The 16,075-nt window shown below is 37.9% G+C and overlaps 1 protein-coding gene across 1 annotated transcript in view; it reads right to left on the bottom strand.

Moving 5' to 3' along the window:
* Window positions 1–1,272: 1,272 nt before the first annotated feature.
* VPS4B (vacuolar protein sorting 4 homolog B) overlaps window positions 1,273–16,075 on the bottom strand; it is a 29,872-nt gene continuing 15,069 nt past the window's right edge. Inside the window, exons 7-11 of the mRNA XM_060774720.2 lie at window positions 15,187–15,335; window positions 14,911–14,992; window positions 13,668–13,887; window positions 12,240–12,377; window positions 1,273–3,612 (exon numbers count right to left, since the gene is read on the bottom strand). Of these exons, the coding sequence (XP_060630703.1) occupies window positions 3,511–3,612; window positions 12,240–12,377; window positions 13,668–13,887; window positions 14,911–14,992; window positions 15,187–15,335 (691 nt within the window). The 3' untranslated portion in view covers window positions 1,273–3,510. The remainder of the gene's footprint in view (window positions 3,613–12,239; window positions 12,378–13,667; window positions 13,888–14,910; window positions 14,993–15,186; window positions 15,336–16,075) is intronic.

Here is a 16,075-nt window from a genome sequence, read left to right as displayed (position 1 = left end):
CCTTGTTGGGCTTCAATTTCCATCATCCTTTACTGAACAATGTAGCTAAGAGTTAACGCGAGCCTGAACTAGAACGTTCTTAAAATTATCTGCTATCAAAAAGGAATGTACTAGGACGTGTTCCATACCACACTAGAATAATCCTGACACTTCAAAGTATATTAGTTTCATGCTGCGTTATATCTTAAGTCCATCTCTTCGTTGTAAATCCTGGGAAACTGAGCCTTGGTGCAAAGGAGACCTACCAACCTCTCTCCTCCCACAGATATACCTTCCATGAATCTCATGGAAAATAAGAATTAAACTAGTTTAACTTGAGGGCTTGCGAAACAGGATTGATTTAAAATGGGCAACATGCTGTCAGACAAGGCTGCAAATCTGAGCAGAGGAATTATGAGGGAGATGACAACTTTACCTGGAGATATGTTTCTGTCCATCCCAGTACAGATAAACAGTTAAACAACTCTTCTGAGCAAAATACATCCTTGCATTTCACTTGGAGGACTATGAGTGATGTCTACATTTACCAAAAATATTGTTGAAAAGTGTTCAGCAAAGATCCTTATTATTTCTGTATATGTATCCTATATATAAGGTGTAGTGGTTTAATTAGGACCCCAGAGAACAGAGTACTGTATAAATCCCTGTTTGGCCATAGGGGTCCCAATGGGTGATCTTGGGAAATCACACTCTTTCAGCTGCAGAGAAGAGAAGGGCAAAATCTTTCTCAATAAATCTGCCAAGAAAACCTGATAGGGTTATCATAAGTTGAAGGTACACAACAACAGTAACCTTTAAAGCTTTTGTGTGGTGTGGATTATTAACAGTGGCTGTTGTAACTTTTGTAAGCCACCATTAATTCCAAACTAGGGAAAGGATGGCATATAAATTATAATCATCTTCATGGTCACCATCCAAGAAGTAGCCCACTGTCATCTGAACAAGACAAGTCAGTTAATTTCAAAATATGATAATTTAACAGCAGCAAAACTTTTTTGAACCTTTTATATGTGAAGCAAATAATATTATGGTTATTGTTTTGGTATGGGGTAATTTGAGATATGCTACTCCATCAAACCTCACTCTAGTTGCTTCTGGTGGACATTTAATATAATGCCCAGTTTTTAAACGTTGTGTTTTTAAATACATTACAACAGTACCCTTGGTTTGCTTCTGATACAATCAATAAAAATAACCCTCACCGACTGAAATGCTACAGAAATAGGTGTAATGTGCAGCAATGTTCACCAGTAGTTATTCAAACAAACAGAATTAGAACACCAGCTTTATTTTATTTTGGATTTTAAGTCATTACAGATGAGCTTTGATTGGTGACTTACAGCCTCCATGATATAAGTGCCAAATGTTTTAAGAGTGCACACATCACAACAGTAACATAAGGTGAAGCTCAGTATGTCTGAATCAAGTCTGAATCCATCCCACTAGATGGTACATTTTTGAAAGCAGGCATAATGTTGTAAGCACCTAAAGCAAATTGCAATATTTTAGGTAGGCTAGGTGTACACAATACATGGACAGCACAGTAGAGAGTTCTTAAAGCACTGAAAATATATGTGGAATAAGTAAACATGAAAGACTGAAGTCAGAGTAAAATCTAGTTATAAGGATGTGTTCTGTAAAATATAACCTCCTCTTTCCATTTGGTCTCAGAACGTCATTTGAATTGTCATCTGGAACAAAAATATTCCACATATTTTAAAATTATAGACAACATACTGAGAACAGAAAGTATACCTGATAACTGAAAAGAACAGAAAAACCTCTACAAAAACAAGCTAGTGTGTTGTATTGCAAGTTTTTACTTCATTCAGAAACCAAATTTCATTCAGTCCTGATTCTGGAAAGAACACAAAATCTGTACATAAAATGAAACCAAAGCTTATGAGGTGAGTATACAGTACTTTACATGGAAATTTATAAGACACAATGCACCCACAAAGTGTTGTTTTTTAACACTAATGCAATGTGCTACACTGATACTCAAAGGATCGCTTGTCTATAAACCAGGGCAAACTTACAAGGCACAAATTCAGTGCTGTCACTGATCACATTCAGGAATCATGCCAAACTATAATTTAGTGTGATGAAAACAAACTGAAATATATCTCTGCCTTCTATGTTCTCTCCACTTCTAATATGGCTAAGTGTCAGAAGTTGCCACTTTCCCCATTATCTACTGTTTAATCTGTTGCACAAAACCTAATGTTTGCTATTGTTTTGATTATGTTTGGTTTAAACTTAGCAAAATTAACTTGGGGGTTGCAACTACTTTTAACTATTGTTAAAAGTAACCATGAGACTCAGAGGTTATGACAAGCTGGTTAATATAAACTCAAAAGAGAGTTTCTGAACATGCCAATGCACCTGGAAAGAAGAAGGAATATTTATGACCTCTGCGATGTTTTCTCATCACACTAAGATAAGGTTTAGTTTAATGGCCAGGCCACTGTCGTGTTGACACAGTTACATTCAGGCACTTTCCCAAGATGCATAATTTCTTAGCAAAGGCCCTGTGAGAGGGGCCTGTGCTACCCATATACTGTCTGTAAAGCAATATCAACTTGTTTGTGAAATGTTTAGTTATTAGATTAAATCAAGTAGATGTTCCAGCTGACTTTGAATAAGAACAACTTTCCTTGGCACCTGGTACTTGGTCCAAAATGCAAAATTCCAGAACTTCACTTTCCCAATAATTAGCTAGCTAAAATGCAGTTTGCAGGATTGCCCATGGAGTTTTATCAGAATATATTCCATGCTTAAACGCATACAGAGAATAAAGGTGAATGAAGAGCAGAGAGAAACCCGCTTCCACAATATTTACATTCGGAATATGTTCTCTGGTAGATTGCACAGTGACAGTGTCTATTGGTGAGCTATTAAAAACAATGCTTTTTGCTTTTAAGGCAATGTCTAAATTTAACACAACAGAAAAAAAGATAAATTGAGTATTGTACTCTGTAAGTACTGGCCTTTATTGAAACACCAAATCCTTTCTCTCTGTACCCAACCCTGACTTCACTGTATTTCAATGCTCATTTAACCACCTGCATAATCAAAATCCTTTGTGCGATTCCAAATAAAGCAGTTATTTTGCAGATTAACTGCCATTGAAAATACCTGGCAATCAAATAAATCTTTTGCACCTTTTAAAGTAGTTTTCTATAGACATTTATGAATATTTATAAACTAGAGCTAGTATATATTACCTAAAATCTAAACTCAAAAAACCTGCAATTATACCTGAAAGAGTTGCCAATTTTTTAAATATTTTCCACATTTCCTTCTTCTTTGCCACAAGGTCCTAGTACCATGCTCTCAGAAGGAGACATTTTATAGATATTTCTGGAAAGTGATATACAAAAGCTCAAGGGTCCTTGAAAATGGCTCTTCAGTTCACATGGAAAAAACAGGAAGGAGCAAGTCATTCATTGGCAACAGAGAGGCAAGAATCCCAAAGAAAGAAAGTTGAGGGTCACAGCAGTCTTTGTATTAGCCTTCCTGTCCAAAATCCTCTGTGAATTTCTTTAGTTTTTCCAAATCCTGTTCATTCACAGTGGGCTTTGTGCTGGATAATGATCTCAACATATCAGCCTGTAATGTAAGGGGGAAAAAGAATGGTTAAAAACTGTATATTCCTTTGTGGAAACACACATACAGGGCTGTAGCCAAAATTTTTAGGTTAAAAAAAATGGTTTATTCATGAATTTTAACTGGTTAACCAAATCCCAATGCTAAGTCTATGAGAAACAACAATTAAATTGATTTAATTAAGTCTATATAAAATATAGAATGTACCATACTATTTAAATTATTTTGTGTTATGGAACTACTCTTCATGATTTGCCAACCACCCGTCCCATCTTTTTTCTGGCTATGGCCCTTCATACACATAACATTTTATAGTGAATTTACAGAAGTTGACAGACCATTAAGATTTATTTTATTTGTCGCGTCAGGGCAACCAGTCAATTATATTACAGATGAAGATAAGTCTACAATCTGGGAAACAGATTGGTTTGATTTGTTTCCAAAACTTCTTTGCATTTCTGCATTTAGACCAATGAACGCAGTAAACAGCAGCTCACTTTTTGTTCTGTACTTTGTTGGAACTTGGGACACAAACAAAAAAGGGGACACAAGCTCCTTGCTTTTTGAGTATCACCACTCTTTTGCATTCTGTTTCAAATATTACCTATAAAGACCTAAACGGTTTGGGCCCTGCCTATTTTTGTAACCACATCCCCCTTATGAACCTGTGTGGGCTCTGAGATCTGCCGGGGAGGCAGTCCTCTCGGTTCCACCACCATCACAAGCATGGATGATGGGGGATGAGGACCTCCCAGCTTTGGAACGCCCTGCCCCAACACTGTCCTTCCATAGGAACCTGAAGACCTGGCTGTTCGACCTAGTTTTTGAGAACGCTAGTCCTTAGTTGTTCTATGCAATAGTTATGCAGCCTTGCACTTCATCCCATACCATCATCACATGGTTACAGCTCTGTATTCATCCCATTTCCTTGTCCTATTGTTTACAGCCCGGTCACGTTTACAGTAGCTTACCACAATTGGTTGATGAGTGCTGTTCTAATTGCGTCTTAAGTTGTTTTATATGCCTATATGTTTTATTCAATTGTATTTCATACTGTGATTTATTTTATGTTCTGTTTTTAGGCACCTTGTGTAAGCTGCCCTAAATCCCTTCAGGGAGATGGTGGCGGGATACAAGAATAAAGTTGTTGTTATCAGCCTTATGGTTGCCTTCAAAGGCATGGATTCAAGGTCCAACTATAATTTTTTAACATAGTGGTTGGTGTTCTTTAGTTTTTGCCAAATTGGGTTCCCAGATATTATTGAATGACAACTCCCACCACTTTTGTGTATCCGCCATGTGGACTGGGGAAAATGGGAACATCGGCCTAATAGCACTTTTGGCTCTGAGGTTGGGTAAAGGTTAGTCAGACATCCTCTCCTCAAGCTTTGTATCTCAATTCAAATCCTACTCTCCCCACTAAACAGAACAAACTGCAGCTTTCCAGATGTTGCAATGGAATTATGGGAATTGCAGTTTGTTAAGGCATCAGCACTTTGGATAGGATTCCATAACATTGAGCCATGGCATTCAAAGTGGCATGAAATTGCATTAATTCTACAGTGTAGAAGCACCCTATTAAGAACTGAATTATCAATATATTCCTTATAGCAAGTAGCTAAGGTAAAGAATAAGCAAGGTTTTTATTTGTACGTGTAGACTTGAAAAAACATTCTGAAAGTGCTGAATATAAAAAGGTATACATTAAACCAGGGGTATGACATCGTAGTTGTAATTTTAAACAAGTATGTTATTAGAAATATAGTGAAATTTAAAACCTAATTATCTTTTTATCCCTGGACTGTTGACTTTCCCCCCTAAGCAGCAATCATCCATAGCATGGCATTATTTATCTGAATTGCAACTTCTAAAAAGTTTTCACTCTTTCTACTGCCCTCAGTCTGATTGATCGGTAGGTAGGATCTACTATACCTTCCCTCTTGGATGTTTGTCACAGAATTGCCCCACTATGATGGCACTACCTAAGCATGTTTTAACAATGCACAACAAATGAAGTATGCTGTTCCCGCCCCCTTTATCTTAGTTATGTGTCTCCAGGGATTCTCTAACTTTTAAAGCTGAGGGCCGGTTCACAGTCCCTTAGACTGTTAGGGGGGCAGGACGATAAAGAAGAAAAAAAAACCCCATGAACTAAACACACTGCACATATCTTCTTTGTAGTGTAATAATAATAATAATAGAACAATACAATATTTAAAATGAAGAACAATTTTAACAATTGTACCTTAACTTTGGGTTGACTTTTTGGTATTGTGACTATTGTACCTCAAATCTTATATAAAAAAGAAGCCATCCCCCTTTCTGAGTAGAGCGCAAAATGCAAGAGCTTCATTCATTTTGGAAGAACCTAAAAGAAGCACTCCAATGTGTCCAGTGCAAGTCTGCTTCTGGTCTTTATGAAGACCTGGGTAGGAAGATGGCAGCAGTGGCTGTAGGGGCAGCTGATCCCAAGGTGGCACTGCCATTTCCCACAATCTGTGGAATGACCCTCACCTTATCCAACAGTTTGGCTCCAAAATGTCCCTCGACTTATTAAGTCAACATATACACAGGTATATATGGCAATTCTATACCCTGGTCTTTCAGGTTTCTATCCGACTTATTTAGGAAGAGACAACTCCAAGCATCTAGGTCAAATAAGATCCTTAGAAACATTAATTTATAAACTACTTTAGAAACATGCAAGAGCCTTTAAAAAAACCCAGAAGCAATTATTCTATTTCTATTTCCAAGACACATATAATTAGCGAATAATTAGTCTCTGTGGGTGACTAATGCATGCACAATAAAAATGCTGTAATATAAATATTTCACAAGCCAATGTCAGCTATAGTTTAAAAAAATATCCAAAATACATTACGAATCTGAGTTATGCTCAGTATAGATAAGTGCATGATTGAGAATGATTATCTATATCTAGCTGTTGTTTATTCATACAGTTGCTTCCGACTCTTCGTGACCTCATGGACCAGCCCACGCCAGAGCTCCCTGTCGGCCGTTGCCACTCCTAGTTCCTTCAAGGTCAAGCCAGTCACTTCAAGGATACCATCAATTCATCTTGCCCTTGGTTGGCCCCTCTTCCTTTTTCCTTCCATTTTCCCCAGCATCATTATCTTCCTCAAGCTTTCCTGTCTTCTCATTATGTGGCCGAAGTACTTCATCTTTGCCTCTAATATCCTTCCCTCCAGTGATCAGCAGGACATTATTTCCAAGAGGATGGACTGGTTTGATCTTGCGGTCCAAGGCACTCTCAGAATTTTCCTCCAACAGCACCACAGTTCAAAAGTGTCTATCTAAATGTAAGTACTGCCAAATCAGTTTTCTTATGTTTCCATCCGCTCTGGGATATCCCAGGTCTTTCTAACAATTGTGCAGTATGTCCCAAAATACTTAATATTATAGGTATCATGCTTCAGAACTAATAACTTATCAGCCTTTATAATTTTTTTACCATTTCTTTCAAAAAGTCTGTACCTCTGGATTCGGAGCATGGTGGACTCTCTTTCTCTCTGTTTTTTTTTTAATCAGAGGCTGGACTCTCTCCTGTCAGAAATATTTTTATTGTGTTTTCCCGCATTTAACGGGGTGGGACGAAATGACATTTATGGTCTTTTCTAACTATGATTCCATTAGTAGAGAAGTGTCCTAAAATTACACGAGAAATGTTAAGTGAAGTCTGCAACATTCCTTTAGTTTATCATGTTGATTGTAGAGAGAGATATGGTCCAGTTTATTTGAAGGACCGTACCTCTCTCTATGAACCAGTTAGAAATCTGTTTCTCTGCTGAGGGCCTTCTCTCTGTTTCACCACCTGCTCAAGCGCATTTGGTGGGAACAAAGGAGAAGGCCTTTTTGGTGGCTGCTCCCAAACTTTGGAACTCTCCTCCAAGAGAAACCATCACTGCTTGTCTTTTGCAAGCAGATAAAGACATTATTTGGTTCTCAGAAGGAATTGCTACACTGTTCTTTTTTTCTTGGTTCCTTTCAATAAATCAAAACCAAAGGAGAGGGAAAAATTCAAACTTCAAAATTCCCTCTTGCTTGGTGGCAACTCCAAAGCAACAAAAGCCCCAATGTCTTCATTTTAGCAGGTAGTCTTAACAAATGCTGTCAGCTCCAAACCAAGTCCTACCACCTCTTCTGCAAATCTTGTTTTCATACAGCTGACCTCTCTATTATTCAGCCGACCTTGACATTTATAAGCTGTTTGTGTGGGAGGGGAGGAAAGCAACCCAGCTGTTAGTCAAATACAGGCAGCAGCTAGGGCCTTGATCTACTCTGTTATTTTGGACAGTTTCATTAATTGTTTGCAACACAAACTGCAAACAAATAGGAAACCAACAGGATGATTCACAGAAGTGTAAAAATTAAAAATACGCTTGAATGAAACAATCTCATCTGCCTTCACTGCCACCTACTGTAATCCTTTGCTATGAAGTTCTGAGTACAAGGAAAGATTAGAATATTTGGATTTTTTTATAATCTAAAAACATATATAGAAATATGAAAGATGTATAAAGTTACCCAGAATATGAAAATGGATGGGAGAAGGTATTCTCCAACTTCCATAATATTAGTATCTGATATCTGGCATCAAACAAGTTTCCAGGGTCAACTCAAAGTGCAGGTGAAGTAAAGCCCTATATGCTTCGAGCCCAACCTATCTTCACGACTGCATCTCTTTTTATGAACTGGGGCGAGCATTGAGATCTGCTGGAGAGGCTCTTCTCTCAGTCCCACCACCGTCTCAAATAAGGTTGGTGGGGACAAGAGAGAGAGGGCCTTCTCGGTTGTGGCTCCCCGGCTCTGGAATTCCCTACCTAAAAATTAGACTTGGCCCACCCTTCAAGCATTTTGGACAAGTTTAAAAACACGGCTCTTCCAGGCCTTTGAGCATGTGTAATTCTGGCCAGCCCAATGATCCAACTGTGCTTCTCCATACTCTGTTATTGCTGATAATTAGGTTATTTGCAGATTATACTGCATTTATTAAAAATGGCACAGGAGAGCATCAAGTAATTCACACATTATCAAATCAGTGGTTAAATCCTAAAGGGCCCAGTGTGTGTTTGTACGTATATACATACTCTCAAATACCAGAAGCTATATGTCATTGAATAACAGTTACCGGAAAGCATGAGTAAGAAAGTGCATTCCTGCCTATGGGCTTCCCATTGGCATCTTGTGTAGATAGGCTTTTTGCTTGATTAAATATGACTTTTCTTATGGTATTATGAACAATCTATCAATATTTGGGGACAATCGAAATAATGACAAGAACTATGAAATTCACACCACTTTCAATTGTAGGCACTGCAAATGAAATGGATGTCTGCATAACTCTTTTGCTAGTTATTTAAAAACACAACCCTACACTGGCATAGGCTGTGAATGCATTTTTTCCTGCTTCTTGGCAGGGATTTGGACTGGATGGCCCACGAGGTAGATTCTATATATCAGTCAACAAAACTGCTGAGATTTTTTTATGAGAGCCCAGCATCCCTTTTCTTGTCTTCTGTCTTAACTGGAAGCTTTTCCCCAGCATACAACTTCAAGTGGTCTGTATAAGATGCAATTCACAATTCACTTCACCCCTGACATACACATATTCTTTTTTGAATAACATGCTTATTGAAACATACATTTTTGAATAAAATGCTTATTGAAGTGCTCTTTTTGTGGTGTATTTCTGTTATTTCAGTCCCTGGTATCACAGTTCCTGTCATCACTGTCATGCAGAAAGACCCAGGCATGTTTCATCTTTAGTGCCCTTGCTGATGGAAGGAGGTTTGCACTCCACATCTCACAATACATGGCCTAATTCATTCTTTCATGCATACGGATCAGTTGCCCTGGTCCCTTTGCAGAGAAACAGCCCCAAAGCATGATATTGCCACCCCCATGCTTCACAGTAGGTCTGGTGTTCTTTGGATGCAACTCAGCATTCTTTCTCCTCCAAACACTACGAGTTGTGTTTCTGCCAAATAGTTCTACTTTGTTTCATCTGACATTCATCTGACATTCTCCCAATACTCTTCTGGATCTTCCAAATACTCTCTAGCAAACTTGAGTCGGCCCCGGACATATACTGGCTTAAGCAGGGGAACACAACTGGCACTGCAGGATCTGAGTCCCTGGTGGCGTAGTGTGTTACTGATGGTAGTCTTTGTTACGTTGGTCCCAGATCTCTGCAGGTCATTCACTAGCTTCCCCCGTGTGGTTCTCACTGTTCTTGTGATCATTTTGACCCCACGGGGTGAGATTGTGCGTGGAGCCCCAGATTGAGGGAGATTATTAGTGGTCTTATATCTCTTCCATTTTCTAATTATTGCTCCCACAGTTGATTTCTTCACACCAAGCTGCTTGCCTATTGCAGATTCAGTCTTCCCAGTCTGGTGTAAGGCGACAATTTTGTTTCTGGTGTTCTTTGACAGCTCTTTGGCCTTCACCATAGTGGACTTTGGAGTGTGACTGCTTGAGGTTATGGACAGGTGTCTTTTATACTGAGAACAAGTTCAAATAGGTGCCATTACTACAGGTAATGAGTGGAGGACAGAGGAGCCTGTTTGTGAGACCCATAAATGTAGCTTGTTTGTAGGTGACCAAATACTTATTTTCCACCATAATTTGTAAATAAATTCAATAAAAATCAAGCAATGTGATTTTCTGGATGTGTTTTCTCATATTGTCTCTCATAGTTGAGGTCTACTTATGATGTCAATTACAGGTCTCTCTCATCTTTTTAAGTGGAAGAACTTGTACAATTGGTATCTGACTAAATACCCCCCCCCTGTAAATACTCTTCCTACCATGTCTGTACAGAGACCAAAACTATGGTAACCGATCACAAATTTATTTATGCATTTATGAAGGCATACCTCAGTTTCATTACTATTAACTTAACAAGGGATAACCTCACCCTTTGGCAGAATAACTTACATTTAAACTTTGTTGTATAGTTATAATGAAGGCACACCTATATAAGCTGCCTCGAGTCCCCTAGGGGAGATGGAGGCAGGGTAGAAAAATAAAATTATTATTATCAAATGCTAATCAAGGTGGTCAGTTGAAACATTAACACCTAGCTCCAACAGACAAGAGTTCTTTGTCCCTCCCTGGGCATTCCACAGATATATAAACCCATTTCCCTAGTTCCAACAGACCTCACTACCTCTGAGGATGCTTGCCATAGATGCAGGCGAAACATCAGGAGAGATTGCCTCTAGAACATGGCCATATAGCCCGAAAAAACCTACAACAACACAGTGATTCCGGCCATGAAAGCCTTCGACAATTCATTATTATTATATTTTAAGTTTCATTCTTCTGTAACTTAACAAGGGATAACATCAACCTTTGACAAAATAACTTACATTTAAACTTTGTGATGTGATAGGTTGTGATGTCATGTTAAATGGTAGAGAGGAATATAACATGGTTCAAGTGTTAGGTTGTACATGCTGCTGTATTCAGACACTCTCTTAACTATTGTAAACACTGGAGTTCAAGACAAGGATGGAGCAAATACATCTACAGGAGCACCTCTCAGCCTACCTGCTGTGGATGATTGGCATCCCCCCACCAATGTGCTAGGCACTGAAATCATGTTTCTTCCTGTAGTTTAATGGCACATGGACTAGCACAGAGCTTTCCAAACATTTCATGTTGGTGACTCGCATCCATCATTTCGTGACACAGTAATTCAGTTTTACTAGCAAACTGGAGGTTAAACTAACCCCTTATGACAGACACATACATAAACTGAAATAATGAAATGTTTGGGGACAAAACCTATCTCATGAAAATCTTTCATTTATATTTTTTAAAATATATGGTTTGCAAAGTAGTATACATTTCCAAGATTTTTTTATCATTAACGACTAAAAATATGTTACTAAACTAATATTAATAATATTACTAACACTATTTGGCACCTTCACTGCATAAAAATACATGCAAGTTGGTATTGTTTATTTCACATAAAACTCAGAGGTTTCTTATTTTGTTTGCATGGCATACCTTCACACTGCAGATGACACATTAATGTGTTGTAACACACAGTTTGGAAAGCTCTGGATTAGATCAATTTGTGGGCCATCACTTTGTGTAGCACAAAGTTCTGGCCAATCAACTCCAGTCACAGAAGGCATTTCTGAACTAGATGCCTGACTTCGTAGAAGGAAGATTTCTGTATCTTCATGTCCCAAATTGTGACTAGAGTGCATTCTGTGCCAGTGTCACAGCTTTTAGCATTCATGTGAAACATTTCTGTGTTGGCACAACCATTTTTGAGGAAGATTTGAATGTATGGACAAGCATAAGCAATACTTGACTTGTGAATAAGAATGACGTCTCAGGACAAATCTAAGGTAGCAAAACATAGTAAGGAGGAACGCAGTCCGAGTGGGAAGAAGTGGCACAGTTAAAGAGACCTTTCTTGCGTGAGAGCACTTTGCAATGCAGCATGGCACTGCTATAATCCACCCAGATTTATCGGGTACATAATCTTCTGTAAATTAGGGCACTTATTTAATTATGAATACATGACCTTTATCCTGACACTGACACATCAGTCTGTTTGAAAACATTCATTAGAAAACAAAACTAACCATGCAGACAACAGGTTCCAGTAGCTTATCTCCTGGCACATCCATCCATGTCATTTCAATGGCATTGGGTTCTCCTGGAGAGCATGGAGTAAGAAGTTCTACTAAAACATTTGGATCAGCCAGTGATGGTCCTTGAACCTTTGGGAAATAATTCAGCGTTAAAATGACAAAACATCAAAGGGAGCGAAAACATTATTCATGTGTCTCAAGTGAGAGGAAACGGGAAACAAACTATAATTACATTAAATTATATATTTGCAGGAAGGCTGGACACATAAAATAATTATATCAGGATTCTGTGCCATTTTACTAACAAACAAACTTGACTCTCAGCCTGTGATGAGCAAGCATTAACTTGACAGTCAGGGAATTTTTAAAAAAACAAAAACATAGTTCTTGCCCACACAATTCAATCACCTCAGTTCATATCTCCAGGGTTGAAAAGGATGAAAAAGAGGGGAGACAAAACAACAACAAGGTGGTTTTCTCTAGTAGAAGGAAACGACAAAGAAGAGAATGGTGGCAATAGCACTAGCCTTGACTAGAAGCTGCCATTCTCATCTCTCTTTTAAATAGAAATTATTTTTTAAAAAATCTTATGTGGCAGACATCCTTGATTGTACATCTCCCACTTCCATCCACAGCCTTCCTGCTCCCCTTAAGGCATGGCCAAGCAGTGATCAAGAGAAAGCAGAGGAAGATGAAGACCATTTTACTACAGATGATCTTTATAGATGGACAAACAGCGACAGTATCATCTCTGCACTGTTGTACATTTGACTATCATAATGTAGCCAGGCAATCCTCAAACACAATGGGAATGGACAGACAGAAAAACAGTGGGTCTCCAAGCAGTTTCATTTCTCAAGGAGAGGTACTGAAGTATTTTCCCCACAATTACAAACAAAGTACATACTACTGTATGTGATTAACAGGACACCAGGTGTGCATTTTTATTGTAATGGCTCCCACTTCCAAACATCTTCAAGAGAGTGTGGAGAGTATTTCTGCCATGTTTTTGGGCTCTGTGCATAATTCTTAGTGAAGAACAGCAAATCACTTCCAGTTTTTTAAAGTGTCTCCTGAGTCTAAAATGGTTTGTAGGGAAGGAGGAGTCACTCCCATGATCCCTAGATAATATTTGGATGAAAGTAGTTTCCCCTTTTTGATAATAAACTGCACCTTGACAAGCGTTCAACAACACACAAACTGCACATTAATCACTTGTTCTGGAACAGTGCTGTCCAAGATTTCAAAGTGAAAAGACCTTGGTGCAGCTTACTTGAATGAAGAGAAGTCCTTTGTGATACTAACATCTTGTTAAAAATATTTTGGGCTGGCCCATGTTTGGTTGACTCCTCTTTAGCATACCTCCAAAAGAAAGAGAGGGGGAAAGAGGGAAGGGGAGTAGATCGATATAGTACTCACTTTTTTAAAGTGTGTGGCTGATTGTACTTTCCTAACTGGCTGCATTAGAGCGTCTCGTACTATTATACTGATATCAGCACCCGAGTAGCCATCGGTTCGCTTTCCAAGTTCTCGATAATCTGATTCAGTCAAGGTGTTCTTAGTAGTCCCCAGATGAAGTTTAAACATTGCAGCTCTTGCATGATCTTCAGGTAAGGGAATGTAAATACGCTTCTCAAACCTCATTTGAAAGAGACAAAATAATTTATTTTCTTCCCCGTGAAACTTGAAGACACATTCTTTCTTATAATTTCAACATTTCTGGAAATGGTCAATCTTGCTTGTAAGTGAAAGCCTCAAGACATCCAACAGCATCTAATGTTTTGTGTCATACGCTACACCAATATAATATGTTTTGTGTCATACGCTACACCAATATAATGTAATTACTGTTTTCTGTATCAAACAGATATAGCAAAAGAGTAAGAAAATAAATGTGCAATCAAGGAAAAGTAGTGGCTATTTGGGATGTAATGTTCTTGGCCTGATAACGCAGAGGCTGGGAAAGGGTATTGGGCCTATACACACCACACCATTCCCTTATATGCAGGTTTTTGTGCACTGGTTCTGCTTTCTTTAGAACAGAGTTCTCATTTGTTTGCTTATTTATTTAACATTTTAACTTTTTCCTTAAAAGGCTTACAGCAACTTAAAAAAATATGAGACCAATATGTGAATGCACAAAATAAAAGAAGCAAATAACACTTAAAAACAATTAAAGCCAATTAAAACACTCAAAAGATATTTAAACACAAATGATTAAAAATTCTGACACACCACACTACTGCTTTTATATATTAAACAGTAAACTGTGTTTTACTGTCTGTTTGCTAACCAAGATTATTGAAAAGTGAGGTGTGTGCATTCAATGCTTGTTCCCAGCTTCACAAACCACTGTTGATCAAGCCAGGAATGTTACAGATGAACTTGCCCAATAGGTGTAGCCTACAAAGAATTTTTATAACATATTGCTCACAGATCCTGCAATTATTTAATTTAAGCTCTTATTTTTATTTCTAGGATCAGGAGAAGTCAAGCGTCTCATTAAAATGGATAACAAATGACAGCTAAATCCTAAGGAGCTGTGTAGCTGCAGCAACAGGCCGACCTGTCATAGACTGATAAAAGGATTTGATGGATGCAGAAAACTAGTATTTGGGATAAAGCCACAGGAACACACTGAAATAATTACATGACTCATTACCTTCTTCTGATGGCAGAATCGAGAACCCAAGGTATGTTTGTAGCTCCCAAAACCAAAATCCCCTCATTATCTGTTCCAACTCCTAATAAGAACAAGTAAATCCAATCAGTTACTATACTTACACAACCATATTAAACATTTTCCTCCCCAGATTACTGTGGCAGGTTGATACACGCCAGGTTACTGACCACAATATTATGTAAGTATTATTTAACATTATGTAATTCAAAATATGAATTGTTTACACTAACTAGGCTAGAAAACCAATTATTTTACCTTGCATCTGGACCAGAAATTCAGTTTTAATGCGCCGAGCTGCCTCACTTTCATTTTCACTTCTGGACCCACAAAGAGAATCTATTTCATCAATAAAGATAATTGAAGGCTTGTTTTCTCTGGCAAGCTGAAAGAGATTCTTCACTAACCTGTAGTGGGAAAATGTTGCATTTTAGAAGGAAACACTATACAGCAACATGGCATTGCACTGCTTCTTCTCCCAAATTCAGTGTTATTAATGAATTTGACCATTAGTAATTTTCCATCTGTGAATAGATACCTATTTGCCTGTATCATAGTTTTGATTTTTTTCTAGAATGATACTGCAGAAATGTCCGTGGCTTCATAAGAATTTAGACAATTCCTTGCAGGTTCTTGGGCATAAATACATTAATCAGAATTTATCAACATACCACTCAATTAATAAATCCTTACAAAACAGATTCCTAACTTAGTAACATGTTCTGTAGCTACATTTCACAATAACATGAATGGTTTTGGTCCTACTTCGTTGTAATGCTATGTTTTCAAGATAGGTAGGAGTTAATCAGGACTACTAGTAGGTTTGGCTGGTGGTGTTGCTTCTTTTCCCCACAACAGCCTACTTATGCTTATTTTCCTTCTTAATGCCTCATTAATACAATACATTATTATTATTCCCACTCCAGGGGTTAAACACCAAATGAGATCTACCAAGAGCATAGGTATGTGTGATCCAATAAAAAATGTTGTAAAAGTCATTACAAAATTAGGGGGCGCTGGCATTTCATTTCTAAAGTGTTTCTAAAGTATAGTGAAAATTTCGTTACTATAACAAGAGTCATGAATTTTTAAAAACGTTTTTGTTATAGTAATTGCAAATAATTACTGTAATTGGAGAAACTTCGGG

This window comes from Anolis sagrei, chromosome 4, assembly GCF_037176765.1.
Source record: "Anolis sagrei isolate rAnoSag1 chromosome 4, rAnoSag1.mat, whole genome shotgun sequence".
Taxonomy (NCBI): Eukaryota; Metazoa; Chordata; class Lepidosauria; order Squamata; family Dactyloidae; genus Anolis; species Anolis sagrei.
The sequence above is the reverse complement of the archived record's forward strand: the minus strand, read 5'-3'. Positions and strand labels throughout refer to the sequence as shown.